The following is a 14,564-nucleotide window of genomic DNA, read 5'->3' on the forward strand; positions in this document are numbered from 1 at the left end:
TGATAAAAACCACCAACACTACTTCCATCAATGTTGTATCCATTAAATTAACATTATGTAGCATTTTAACCTTGAAATAAGAGCTTCATTCTGATGTTCCACTGAGTGCAATAGGGAGAGCAGCTTTAATACCGTTGCTTCTCTTCAAGTCTTTGGGAGTTTGCAGTTTCAATTTCCAGCAATGCCACACTATCTGTGGACCAGGACTTCAATAACGTACAATTGGCCTTGCTGTCTGTGTGGGTAGAGTGGCTGCCCCTCCACCCCCAAACTTAGTGTAATGCTCGATAGCACAAGCATCTGTTGGCCCCTATAATAATGATTGGCCATTAGCCTCCAGATAAATCATGCTCCTCCAGACATGATCAGCTGTCCAATAACATTTCATGAGCAATGCTGGAATCCTTAACTAATGAGTTGGAATTGGAAATGACTGAATTGGGGAGAACAAGTCTTTGCGCTTTATAAACTCTTACGAATGAATGGACCAATAAAATAGTCTTAAATAGTCGATAGTCCAAAATGTAACATTTTTGGAGTGGAAAACATATATTACAATGTGATGTTATGGCACAGCACTGTGTGGATACTGGGACAGGTTTTGGGACACCTGCTCATTCATATCCTGCTTTTGTCTCTACTGTCCGAGTAAGGCTTTCTACTAGGTTTTGGTACAGGAGTGCTGTGAGAATTTAATGTATTCACTGACTAGAGCGTTAGTGAGGTCAGCATGTTAGATGATCACCATCCATCTCATTCCCATCTCATGCCAGAAGTATTAGGTGGAACTTAAAGTATGTCAATGTTTCTTTAAAAGGGGTGACCCAAACTGTAGGTCATTTCACCAGGGGTGCTCACTATTATGCTGTAAGTGTATTTAAACAGCATGTATGTGTGTGTTTGACAGGGAGCTGAGGGAGAAGATCCAGCCGGAGATCATGGAGCTGATCAAACAGCAGCGACTGAACCGTCTTTGTGAGGGCACCTGCTTTAGGAAGATCAGCAGCCGCAGGAGACAGGGTAGGGCTTTCTCTCCCTCCCACACACACACACACTCTGATTTTCACACATCATCTCTTATAGACCATACATGCGTGTATCATTTGGCCTGCAGCAGTTGCCCACTGGCCTGAAGAGCAGGAATCGATTGCAGTAATGGAAGCATTGTCTAATTCAATTCTCCTGCTTCTAAAAAAGTCCAGCTCATGAGTACAACTCGGACTGGCCACAGGGGCTAACGGCAGGTCAGCTGATTCCATACCAAAGACCACGTTTCACTCTCACATGTATTTCACATCTATTTGTGTATTTAAATGGCTGTGTGTTTGCTTGGCAGAGAGGACCGTGCCTTCACAATAGCAGCTCTATCTCTCTATCCCTACATGAATAGCTTCATGGTTGCTATTGTTAGTCTGGCAGGGAGGCTTTGCGGGAGTAAAAATAGCCGATGGGAGGCTGAGAGAGCGCGGGCTGCTGGCTCATGTTTTAAGTGAGAGCCGAGTGGTGGGAGTGCTGTAGCTTGTGCAGCGCAGAGCCGGAGATGCTGAGAGTAATATCGGCTTTCACGCCGGCTTGCACGAGAGCGGCGCTGTCTGCCTGAGCTCTGAGGGAGGCTTTATCAGTTAGGCCGGATAATTTAACGCTTTTCACACTACTGGATTAGATCAGTATGAGGCTAGGCACCTTAAGCGTCTGCTCTCTCATTCTTCGTCTCTCTTTTTCTTACTCCTCATCTCTCGGTTCCGGCACTCTTACTTTCTTCTTATCACTCTCTCACCTTCTCGTTTAGGCGTTCTTTATCTCTCTCTGTCTTCTTTATGAAACCCTTTTAATACACTTGGAATAACTATATGAGCCATCTGTCACCATCACACTATTAAATATACTTAGAACGCTGGCAAGTGCAAGTGGAAGAACTGAAAGCTCGGTGTAATGCTCATTGAAAACAGTGGGAAAGGGTGTGAGTGATTTCTGAACTTTCAATTACATACAACAATCATGTTTGTAAGTGGAGGAAGAGACACCATGTGGACAAAAGTATTGGTATTTATTAGCAATATAGCAATATAGTATTGCTTTTATTACACCCTATTTTTAAAACAAAAGTATTAATATTGAATTGGTCAAACCTTTGCAACTCTTAACAGCAGGTTTTGAGCTCTGCAGTTACAGAGCGGTCTGCAGAGCACTGGCTGATTTGGTCTGCCACTTTGTAGCTGAGTTGCTGTGGTTCCTGTGGCACTTTTCAGTAACACTACTCACAGTTGATGGTGGAATATCTAGGCAATTTTCAACTGACTTGTTGCAACACTGGCATCCTAAAATTCACTGAGCTCTTTAGAACCACCCATTCTTTCACTAATGTGTGTAAAGGTAGACTACATGGCTAGGTGATTTGATTTTATACACCTGTGGCAATAGGACTGAATGAAACACCTGAATTCACTGATCAAGAGGTGTGTCCCAAGACTTTTGTCCATATGGTGTATATATTTTTTTTTATTTGAATTTAATTCATTTAAATTACACAACATTTACAACTGCCAGCTGTGGTGCTGTCCATTGTGTTTCTAATATTGAACACATTAACACAGGTTTTTGCAGTTTGTAGTTACTGTTACCCTTTAGGTCTCACCTCTTTCTGGATTGCTCAGTTTTCTCTTTGAGTGATATTTACAGAGATCCCACTCTTAGGGAGAGTAGCAGTTTGTCTGTGGATTGATGTACTACTTTTCCAGCTTCCAGCTCTATCTCTATGACATGTCTTCTGAGGTCTCTGTAAGCTTTTAAACCCTAGGTATATAATTCTGTTATTATTCATAATGCTGAAGCTACTAGGAATTATTTGGTAACCGTTTGGTTTAGAATATTTTAGTGAGTCCCACATGGTTCTGTTTTGGACTTGTTATAACATTAATTATATAAGCTTGTTGTAATATTAATTATGGACTTTAATTGTTTGAAGAGTTACAGTTGGTTGCATTGAGGCATGGTTCACACTAACCTTTTCTGTCTTTCTCTAAAGGGTTCACTTATTTTTTCTTAAACAAAAAAGACCTACAAAATAAACACATCTACAAAGGAAGTTTATTGCTTTGTTTATTTTAATCCTCTAAATGTTAAGAACGTGTGTGTGGCTCTAGAGTTCTTCACTTTCATAATTACAACACTTGCATGTTACAATCCTGCAGTTAAAGCATTTCATTCTAAATGGGCCTATAACTTTGTAAGTAGCGCTCACTGATCTGCATCAGTGTGGGAGCATTAAGCTCATGTCATATTTGTCCCCTGAGTACCACAAAGGCCCTTTTGACATTCTCAAAGTCTAAACTTGCTCTTTCCACAAATGCCGTCTTTATGATGCGCCTCACAGAAGGAAGCACAGACCGCTTCTGATGGACAGAATTCAGATAGATGTTATCTCTACGTAAGCATGGTACATGGTACATTCTTCATGTAACCGAGGGAAACTCGGGTTTTAGACCAGTCACTATCAGTTATGTTACTGTTGTCAATTACTCTACTGATTAATTGACAAAATGTGAAAAAAAACACACCTTTCAAAGATTCTAAAATACTCTGTTGTAAAAATTGAGAGCCTCTAAAAAGACTTCCGTAGTGCTGATTCTCCATGATGAGTTGTCACGTTGCATTACAATATCACAGTAGCTGGATTTCCATGCCAATTTTAACAGAATTTCAAAATGTGTATAGAAGTGAACACAAATGAATGTATATTTTCATCAGTTACTGTTTTACACTAATTGAAGATGGTGTGATGCATTAGCTTGCATGAAACGAGAGTCTTCCTCGTTATGAGGAACATAAATGGAAGGATGCAAACATTTATTAGATGTCTTTAGAGCAGCTGAGTTTTGACAGCTGTCTGTCAGCTGTGCATGGCTGTAGCTCTTAACAGTTTGGAGGCGGCAGGTGGAACAGCCAGTGATCCATTAAACAAGGGCTGAAGTCACACTTCCACTTCGCCACCGCCTACTGAAGTCCTGCGAAACATGTTCCCAATACGTCACCACAGAGAGTCCTATTCTATTCTCAATACGTCTCTACAGGGACTAGACAAGCTGTGTGTGTGCATTTCAACATCTGTGTCAGCAATGGATGCGTTCAATGGATGCATTCATCACAAGGGGTGTCCACAAACATTTTGACAAATAGTGTAAACTGAAGTCTTTTGAAGTATTTTGTCGGTTTAGGATTCATTTTCTCTCTTTTCAAAAAGGGCTGATTGGAAACCCTGGTAATGTGAAGAGTATGATCATGACCCTATTGCACACTAGATGAGCAGTTTCTGGCGGTTTCCTGAGACTGAGCAGCCATTGGAGGGGCATGGAGCTTGTGACACCTATTAACTTTGCTTGTCACTCTCTTGAGCAAGTCTTTTGAAGCTTTTCTATTTCTGGGATTGTGATGAGTAATGTTTGTGTTTTGCTGGTTAACTCTCGTCTGAGTAATTTTATGGCACATTCAGGCGTGTGCACCCACACATCACTTTATATTCCCAGCCCTTTCTCTCATTCTGCATTTCTGCATTTAATGGGTGTTAATTAGAGGATAGTAGCCTACCTAAGGTTATGTACACACACTTTTCTCACACTTCTCACCTTGTGTGTGTGTGTGTGTGTGTGTGTGTGTGTGTGTGTGTGTGTGTGTGTGTGTGTCCGCGTGTGTGTGGTAGGCTGGCCTTGAGCTCAAGACTCAATACTGAGAGCTAAATCCTTCTCCTGCTCATCCTCTCTCACACTCCTGTGCTGTCCCTCAATCTTGTATGCACTCTTGCTCGCATACTTTCTTACTTGTGCTCTCTCTCTCCTCCAACTCCTTCTCTTACTTGTTCACACTCTCTCGTCCGTCTCTCACTTGTGCTGTCTTTCATTCTCTCTCTCTCTCTCATGTTTTCTCTCTCTCTCATGTTTTCTCTCTCTCATGTTTTCTCTCTCTCATGTTTTCTCTCTCTCATGTTTTCTTTCTCTCTTTTGTCTTTCTCTTTTTCCTAGTTTCATCATAACCTTGTTTTTTTGGGGGTGGGGGATGGGGGGTTGCCTCTCTCTCTCTCAATCACTCGTCCTTTTTTCTCTCTTACTCACTCTTATTCGTGCTTTATCTCACGCTGTCATTTGCTCTTTCCTTCTTTTTTATGCTTTCACTCACACACTCTCTCTCCCCCCTCTCCTCTATCTCTCTGTCTGTCATTGCCAGTACTTGTACCTGAAGAGCTCCACTCAAAATCACATCTGCCCATCAAATATTCATCAAGCTGCTCTTAAATGGAAATGACTCTCACTCACTCACTCCCTCACTCTCTCTCTCTCTCTCTCTCTCTCTCTCTCTCTCTCTCTGTGTGTCTGTGCTCCTCCTCTGTCGGAGCGTCTGTTTCCATTAGTGAAGAAATCAAACAAACCTTGCAACCAGAACCCCTGCAGAGGAACTCTTCTAAAGCCTTGTTTTATGATGTGCTTACACCTTAAAGTAATCAGCGCGGCGGACGCTTTCTGACACCTCGTATGCACACACAGATGGTTGGCGGTTTCACTCTCTTGCCGCTCTCATGCGTTCGCCTTGTGCTTGTAGACAAACGAGCTTCAGCCGACTGCGTTCATTTTGTTTTGTTTGGAGGGGGAGGCTGATGCTAAAGAGAGAGAGTGAGAGAGAGAAATATATGAGTGCGTGAGTGAGCTGCAGAGCGCCGTTCCACTCGACTCCTGTCAGACTCAGGCCCTGGCACTCGGCCTAACTCCTATTCCCAGCAATTAGCTTTTGGATGGAGCTGCCAGGGCAAGCGCCAGCCACCAGCCCCTAGCCTGTGCACGGGAAGAAGTGGCAGCAGCACCAGCTCGTGCCAGCCTTCTGCCGGGTGCAGGAGGTGCCAGGCAGGGGGTTAGGGAGTCAGTGTGCCAGTCACAGCTTTAACCAATCAGCAGGCTGCTGATGCACCTGTCTTTTTTTTACCATATTTAAACACATTTTCAGTTGAACAACACTGAGACATGGAGGGAATAAAACTAACCACATACAACTGTAGAAATGTCAAAAATAATCAGTAAAATATAACTAACAAATGCTATTTTCGAAGTTTGGACACTTTGCATTTACTACAACTTCAGTTTGAATTTCAACTGGAATCAGGTGCAGCACATCAGCTGATGATTGGAGGAGGAGGCTGTCTTTTTAAACCTCAGACCTTTAGTTTGCGGTGTCACCATTGCCAGATCCAAAAAGCTGCCTGAGGCCTTTAGAAAGAAGGTTGTAGATGCAGATGGGAAGGGATTTAAAAAGATCTGCTGCAAAATAATTTACAAGTGGAAAACATTTAAAACAACTGCCGAGATTAGGCCGTCCCCGGGTCGTTCAGCTCAAGAGCAGACTGCTAGATGTGTAAAGACGTCTCTTACAATACTAAAAATGATACATGAAAATCCAACTTGTTTGGTCGGTTTCTAATGGTAGATGCTGCATTTCTTCAGATTCATTTGTTTAGTATTATTACCCCAGTCTCTCATTATTGCTAATCATAATAATAATAATAAAATTTAGATTAAAAAAAAAATGTTTTGTATTTTTTTGGTTTGTTAGTTTTTTTTCCTCCAAATGTCTGCAGGTAATATTCAAATGGCTGCAGGAAAGCTTGGTTGTTTGGCAGGAAGTGGATTGGCCCTTATGTTCAGTTTCTGACGCTGCTTTTCTCACTGACTCTTAAAGACTACTTCAGATGCATGAGTAGAACAAATCATGGATGTTATAGGAATGCCTTTTATCTTTGAAACGGTAACAGCAGAAGGAAAAAATTACTTGTATGTATCTGTTGACACTAGAAAGACCCAGCTTTGACTAAATTAAACCCCTGTGTCATCTTATTTGTGCATTTTACTAAATTATTGCAGGTATTAGTATTACAAGCATAGTCTTTGAAAGAAAGATAAAAATGTACCTGTGACAAAGTGACAGTACTTATAACATGTGGAACATTTTGCTTAAAATGTGGCACCAAAGACATGCTACAGTAATTACTGGACTACTGAGGAGATCTTCTGGACTGACTCTCTGTCCCTCTGTCTTTTCTTACAGATAAGTTCTGGTACTGTCGCTTATCACCCAATCATAAAGTGCTGCACTATGGAGATCTGGAGGAGAGCCCTCAGGGAGAGGTGCCCCATGACTCACTGCAGGACAAATGTAAGTATAACTGATGGCACAGTGATATCTTCTGATGCTTAATGGCAGACCCGGCTTATTGTCCCTTTCTCTTCGCGGCAGTGCCTGTGGCTGACATCAAAGCTGTCGTGACCGGCAAGGACTGTCCGCACATGAAAGAGAAGGGAGCCCTGAAGCAGAACAAGGTAAGTGTGAATCAGTATGTGGTGGGGTGGTGGGGTGTATCCTTTGGTCGCCTGTGCGTGTATGACTCATAAACATCAGCTCATAGAAGAAAAATTAGAGTTGGGAATCTCTAGGCACCACACGTTTTAATTTGCCAGTTTACTCAAGTGATTCCATGACTTTGGCTTTGATCTCCTTGAAGAGTTTGGGGATCGCTGTGTCAGTAAACTATCCAAGAGACAGCGCCGTTTTGCAAATCAGTCGCAAATCCTTGCCAATAAAAGGTCTGTATAATTCACTTCGCTCTTCCAAGTTGGGTGGAAACGAAAAACAGGCTGCCAACCGGAGGACCATCGAGCAGGCGATGTCAAAGTTTCCCCCCAACTCAGAAAGAGTGAAGCAAATTACAAACTCTATCACAACTTTTATTGCCAAGGATTTGCGTCCCTATAGCAGCCAAAGTGCTTCAGCAAACTTTACGTGAGAAATCCCACCAGCACCCTCTGCATTCATTCTTCTTGTGCCACTGCACTCCCGCACTTCTGAATTCTGCTTTTTGCGTTGACAAATTATGCTATCAGTTAACATTTAGATATTTATTTAGTGATATTTAGTGAATCTATTCAGATTTGTTCACTTCCGCATGACTCAATATTTTCCCTCCGCTGCTAATAATAATAATACGTTTCCTTTATATAGCGTTTGCCTTCTGCAAACTCGAGTACATTTCACAGTAGCAGCAAAAAAAAACACAACAGAACACCAAACCACATCAACACACCCCCACACACACACACAAACAGTTTCCCAGTAGACACTGTCTAGAAACTCCCTTGAGAATGGCATAAAATATAAAGTCCTTAGCTGCCCCAGATTGAGTCCTTATGATCTAGTGATCTAGAGGCCTTCCCAGTAAACCTCAAAGCCTCAATATAAAATCACTGCAGTGGCAGCCCCAGTAAAAGTCAGAGCCATGATGTAGAGTTGCTGTGGTGGGCCCAGCGGCTGGTCTAAACAATAAATGTGTGAGGTATTGGATTGAACCCAGAAAATATTCATATTAATGAATAAGTTTGAATGTCACTCTCTGGAGCAGATAAACATGAACCTATTGACTGCATGCTTTATTCCAGGCGTGAGCTAGAGGCGTATAAAGTCCCATAGCATTGTGCTGTGGAGCAGTGGAACTGTGTTCTCTGGAATAATGGTGCTCCATCCAGTACTTTTGGAATGAGTTGACTCTGGTCTAGAAAATTGTGTTTGTGCATCTCTTTTTCCTAACGTACTGTTTTAAAGAACCAATTATTAAAATGTCATTTTAAGGAAGAAAATGTGGTTCCTCGTCTCTCCAAGGAACCCATTTTGACTGCTTTATTATAAATCTTCAACCCGATGCTACCTTATGTACATAAAGAACTGAATGTGTCGAATTGTTTGTGAAACTGTAGTATTGTAAAATGACTCCTTTCTGCTTCTGGCAGGTTGACGCTAGAACAGTGTGCGACAGTGATATCTAGCCATTTAAAGTAATAAGAGAAAGTGCCAGGGGAAATGAATGATTATGATAGTGTTCTGTTTGTTATAAATAACTAAAAAATGCCTGTAGTAGCCTTTGTTGCAGGATGAAAAGAGTCAGCAGTGACTTTTTCCTACACATCTCTTGTTGTACAGACATATTCAATAAAGCTAAAGTTTGGTGGCAGGTATATAACAAATGACTTTGGTCAGACAAAGTGATAGAAGCTGGGCAAAGCTCTTAAGACTCCTTTAGATGTCACAGGCAAATCATAATGCATGTTGTTTTTGTTTAAAGTAGAGAGATTCTCATAAAGCTGGTGTGAACTCTGTTTACTCTGATGAACTCTGCTGCCCCTGAGGCCCCTCATGCTCACTGCTGACTGATAAAAGCCGATATATTTAGCAAGGAAGACAAAGGAGCGTCGCGTCTCCGTCTCAGCCAGCTTTATAGCTATGTCGATAAGTGTGCAGTAGAAGAATTGCTGAGGGGTTCAGGGAGAGCTCCAGTCAACCTGCTGCCTCTGGCCAACAAGAGCGGAGCCACACAGACCCTGCGGCCATCACTCACACTGAGGAATAAGCCGAGACGTCTGTCTGTGGCAGTAACAACAGTACATACATTACAAGCTTTGATCGGCTGTATGGTTTCCACATAGCAACCAAATTTTTCTCAGATGAATGAATGGAAGCAACCACTTGCCAATACATGAACAACCACTTAACACACCATAGCTGTTATACTGCCTCCTACAAGATAATGTCTTTTTACATACAACAACCAAGCTAGATGTACAGCTGTACAGTCCGTGACTGCTTAGTATTAATTACAGTCCAGGTTACAGTCCAGTCCACGGTTGCCTGGGTTTTAATTCCCTGCTTATGGATGCACTGGGAGCAGAAGCAAATTGGCTCAAACGTGCAGAACACTTTAAGTATATTCTGTAGAAATTAGGTATATTTTGCGACTAAAGCCCACTTAAAATCTCCATACCCAGAGGGGAGCTCTCCTTTTAGGATTTGCAATGCATAAACATTTCAGGTTTGTTAAAGCTGGTGTATTCTACACGCTGACAGTTTTGTTTTCACAAACACTCGCCTGCGGTGCAGAATGGATCCCCTGACAACTAGCCTAAAAAAACTTTCTCTTGTACTTCGTCAGGAGCTGAGCCACAGTGCAGAAGCATCTTGTTACAGTAAAGCGGTGAAACTCTCCCTTTGTCAATCGTCCTCGCACTGTCCCCTGGTGCTCAGCAGGAGATGCGGTGCGCTCGTGCACACACACGACAGATTAGCCATCTGTTGTAGTAATGTGTTGAGGAGACGTGTGAAAGGCACGCGATAGGAGGCCCTCAAACACAGCAGCCCCATTAGCATCTGACTGATTCTCTCTCTTTCTCTGTTCCTCTTTCCCTCTCAGGAAGTGCTGGAGTTGGCCTTCTCGATCCTCTACGAGTCAGACGAGTATTTAAACTTCATCGCTCCTGATAAACACGAGGTGAGGCACCACGCAGACATTACAGCAGGAGAAAAAATACGTATACGTCTGTGCTGCATCCTTGCGTGCATTACAAGTGTTATGCTGCACATGTGTGTGTGTGTGTGTGTGTGTGTGTGTGTGTGTGTGTGTGTGTGTGTGTGTGTGTGTGTGTGTGTGTAAAAAGTGTGTAGATATTCACCCCATTTAAATTGACTGAACTAATGGAAGGAAAGTTGTCTTGGTGGCCTGCCTCACTGGTCTCCTTCTTGCACGGTCAATCCGTTTGTGAGAAAGGCCTGCCCTCGGCAGATTTGAGCCATATGTAATACAATCACTTGAGACACATGCACTGTACTCAGGTGATCTCTTGTGAGACTACTAGCGCCAACTGGACTGGACCTCTGTTGAATTAGGTCAGTCACTTTAAAGGGGGTGTATATTTATGCAACTTAGTAATTTCTTGTAAAGAAAAAAAAGCCCAATTACACTGGGCAGGATTTAATTTATAAAAGTAATACTATGGGAAAGCATCCAAAGGGGGGAATGAAATAATAAAAAATTATATATATATATAAACCTTGTATCTCCAAAATGACAACAAGAGAATGAAAAAATCTTAAAATTCAGTAGGTATCAGTGTAAAGAGATTTATTCATTTTATTATTTTGGATTTGGATTTCCATTGGTCCATTCAGGTAAAATATTTTACACTATATAAAGCTACAAAACTATATTGTTTTTGTGATTTTTTTATATTGGGTAAATGTCTGTTGTGTCTCACTTGATTCTGTAAATGAATAAATAAATGTTCACACTTCATTCATGAAATAATTCATTTGTGAAAAATATAATTTATGCTATTTTTGTAGTTATCTTGGTGGTACTACTTCTTTAAGAAAGTAAATGTCCTACACTTCCCATTTATCCAGACACCTCAGCACCACTGCTTCATGTCTAATAAATGTATCTGCATAAACAGAAACATTGTGTTTACTTGAGTGACACTATATCCAAAATATTATCCATCATTCATCAGTTCGTGTCTTGTGAGTTTGCTCTTGTATTGATCTAGCAGGCAGGTGTGTGTGCGCAGCAGATTGAACTGATATGTGTGTTTGTGTCTGTCTCTTTCAGTACTGTGTGTGGACAGATGGACTGAACGCTCTGCTGGGGAAGGAGATGACCAGCGAATTCACCCGCTCTGACTTGGACACTCTTCTGAACATGGAGATGAAGCTCCGCCTCCTGGACTTGGAGAACATCCAGATTCCAGAAGCTCCGCCCCCTATCCCCAAAGAACCCAGTAATTATGACTTTGTCTATGACTGCAACTAACCCCTCCACTGGACCAAGTGATTATTTTTTTTCTCAAATGCAAACTGGAAGAAGATGAAGAAGAAAAACCTTTTACAAAACTGTCAGAAAAAAAAACAACAAAAAAAGGATCAAATTCTTTTCTTTCTTTTCGCTATTCTTGCTAAACTTCTTTTTTTTTTTTATGCGTTTGATCACAGTTGAGTGAGTTTGCTGGACTTAATGGATTTTGGCTCTAGGGGCCAGTGACCCTTCCCGTCTAGTTGGAGAGACACTATGTGTCCTCAGTGGGTCCTCAGGTCCAAAAAATACCTTAACTGCACAAAAACCTTCTGCTGTCAGCTCGCCAACACCTTCTCACTTCACACACACCATGCCCTGCTCCACATGCACACACACACACACACACACACACACACACACACACACACACACACAAATACAAACGGTGTCCTGTGTTAGTGCTCTGTCCATCCCAGAGCTTTCAGTTTTTATTCCCATCCTTCCAGGCTGTTTGAGGTGAGAGCCTTTCCTGCTGCGCGCGTGCAGAGCCCGGGGACTCGGGCTTTTAGCACATACTGCAGCATTACGTCTCTGTCTCTGACTCGCACACAGGCGGCAGCTAACGGCACAGAACAAAACGGCAGGCCAGTGTAGTCCCAGTACATCTCCGCCACTCCTCTCCAAGCATCTAGTGTATTCTTCACAAACCTGTAGACTGTTAACTGAATACGGCAGTGTCACAAAGGAGGCTGCGTCCCTCGTCTTACGTTGGTCCTGCTTCGAGTGGGTACACCCTCACACTCCGGCCTAGCCGGCTGGTGTGACTGTAACACAAGCTTGCAAATACATCCCTCCCTTCTACTTGATACCCACCAGACCTGTGGTAGACTGCTGTAACATTCCAAAGCAATATTGAGCTTCTGTTTTTGTAAGATGGTGTAAACATTAGTGATATCCGTGCTGCCAAGTAGTCAGTATTAGACGATTTTTTTTTTGTTGTTGTTGTTTTCAGGACCATCGGATAAATTTGATCATTCATGTTAATTTAAGTTAAATGATATATCCTCTCACTGTTATATCTACCGTGGTTCATTTTTTAAATTCCACCAGATGTTTATGAGCCCTACATCATGCTGTTTACATTAAAGATCAATTCCAATTCACCCTTCTGGTTGTGTTTGTATTAGAATAGTAGTTCACACCCACAGTCACTCGAGGTTCTGAAGCTGCTTTATTGTATCAGAGGGTGCTTGAGGAAAATGTGAGACCGTCTGTCTAAAACCTGAAGCTGAGGCATCACACAGCTGAAAGAATTCCACACAGAGTGGGAAAAGCTTTCTCCCAGTCCACGTAGACCAAGGGACCAATTCCGGTCCCGAAGGATTTTTGATCCGATCCAGGCGTATTTTAAGTGTAGAGGCTAACGCTAATGCTAACACACACATTATAAAAACCCACATCACGGCACATTCACCCACTATAAACCAGTTATTTCACATGCGTAGTCGACGAACAACAACAACAGATATCAGTCCAGTGTGTGTACCAGCACTCACACACAGGAAGTGATTAGACTGCAGTTTTGTAAAGGAACTGGGAGTTGATTGGTCAGGAAGGAGAGTCAGAATATTAAACACACAGTCATTTTAAGAAAAGTCTCGACTTAACTAAATCAGTCAATCCAGAATGTCTCATTATACAAACGGCTACAAATAAAGAGATTTTACTGAACATATTAATTAGCAGCTCATCTGATCTAAACTGTGTGGCTGGATTATTTATACAAACACAGAGATCAGAACAGTATCAGCTGATACTCAGCCTTAAGAGACAAGGATTTGATCGGGGGGCAAACTAACTGAATCTGGACATTCCTACTTTGTGTTTTTCCTGCATTAGATGTCCTAGAAGACATTAGATGTCCTTCAAGAAAAGGTATTAATTCCATTTATTAATTACATTTGACAATGTGTATGTGTTTACTTATTTCACCTCCATCTCTCAATCAAAAATGGGGGTGTGAATTTTGTCACATAATTGTATATAGTCATATCAATGTGTCATTATCTAATCCAAATCTGAGTTTCCTCACATTAGCCAATTGCTATGCTTTGCTTTAAGTGCCTAACTCGAGGGCACAGCGGGAGCAGCAGGATGCTATCAGCTGGGATCGAACCTATTACCCATTTGGTTCATGGTTCAGTGCTCATGGTTCAGTGAATGATAAACTGCTGGCACACTGCATAATGGTGGGTAAATTGGTTAAGGCAAGGACTCATGAGTCATTCTCAAAATAAAGGAATATTTCAGTGTGTGGCCTCCGACAGACCGGGCATGGGCTTGAGTGTAACACTTGAGGGAAAGGAGTGAACTGTGCAGCTGAAGCCTTACCCCTGGATTTTCCAATCACACGCCTGGCAGCTTTGAGGGGGGCTTTACCTTATAGAAGTGACAGCAGTCCCTCAGTGGGCTTAAAGTCTCTCCAGTGTGGTATAGTTTGCTGAGGCCCACACAGCCTGAGGTGATCAATCATCTAGCTTTTCAGAAAGGTTAGTGTTGGGCAATAGAACCTCAAATCAATATCATGATTAATTGAATATTTTACCTCAGTTACAATTAATAAACGCTGGAGTTGCTCAGTTGGCTCGGTGTTTGAGTTCTCCATGTTGCTTCCATATCGGAGACTGGACAGGGCGAAGTCTACATGACTACACACTAAATAGTATGTTTTTTTTAAGAGTACAGCACTGAGGTTTTTTTGTTTTTGTTTTTTTTTTAAACTGAAAAATTTTAATAATTTTCAAAAGTCAATATTATAAGTTTCTTCATATCATTGGTTCATATAAGTGCTAAACACCCTATTTTCCTACTGTGGGTTTGTGTGTGTATGTATGTGTATTATGTTCTATGTGTATTA

General features: G+C 41.9%; 1 protein-coding gene across 7 annotated transcripts in view; it reads left to right on the plus strand.

The window, feature by feature from the left end:
* elmo1 (engulfment and cell motility 1 (ced-12 homolog, C. elegans)) overlaps positions 1-12,810 on the plus strand; it is a 103,418-nt gene extending 90,608 nt beyond the window's left edge. For all 7 annotated transcript variants that reach the window (XM_072676083.1, XM_072676087.1, XM_072676086.1 and 4 more), the window contains 5 exons: positions 908-1,020; positions 7,084-7,191; positions 7,273-7,355; positions 10,271-10,348; positions 11,465-12,810. In XM_072676083.1, coding sequence (XP_072532184.1) covers positions 908-1,020; positions 7,084-7,191; positions 7,273-7,355; positions 10,271-10,348; positions 11,465-11,665 — 583 coding nt within the window. In that variant the 3' untranslated portion in view covers positions 11,666-12,810. The remainder of the gene's footprint in view (positions 1-907; positions 1,021-7,083; positions 7,192-7,272; positions 7,356-10,270; positions 10,349-11,464) is intronic.
* The last annotated feature ends 1,754 nt before the right edge of the window (positions 12,811-14,564 follow it).

This window comes from Salminus brasiliensis, chromosome 3 (assembly GCF_030463535.1).
Source record: "Salminus brasiliensis chromosome 3, fSalBra1.hap2, whole genome shotgun sequence".
Lineage (NCBI taxonomy): Eukaryota > Metazoa > Chordata > Actinopteri > Characiformes > Bryconidae > Salminus > Salminus brasiliensis.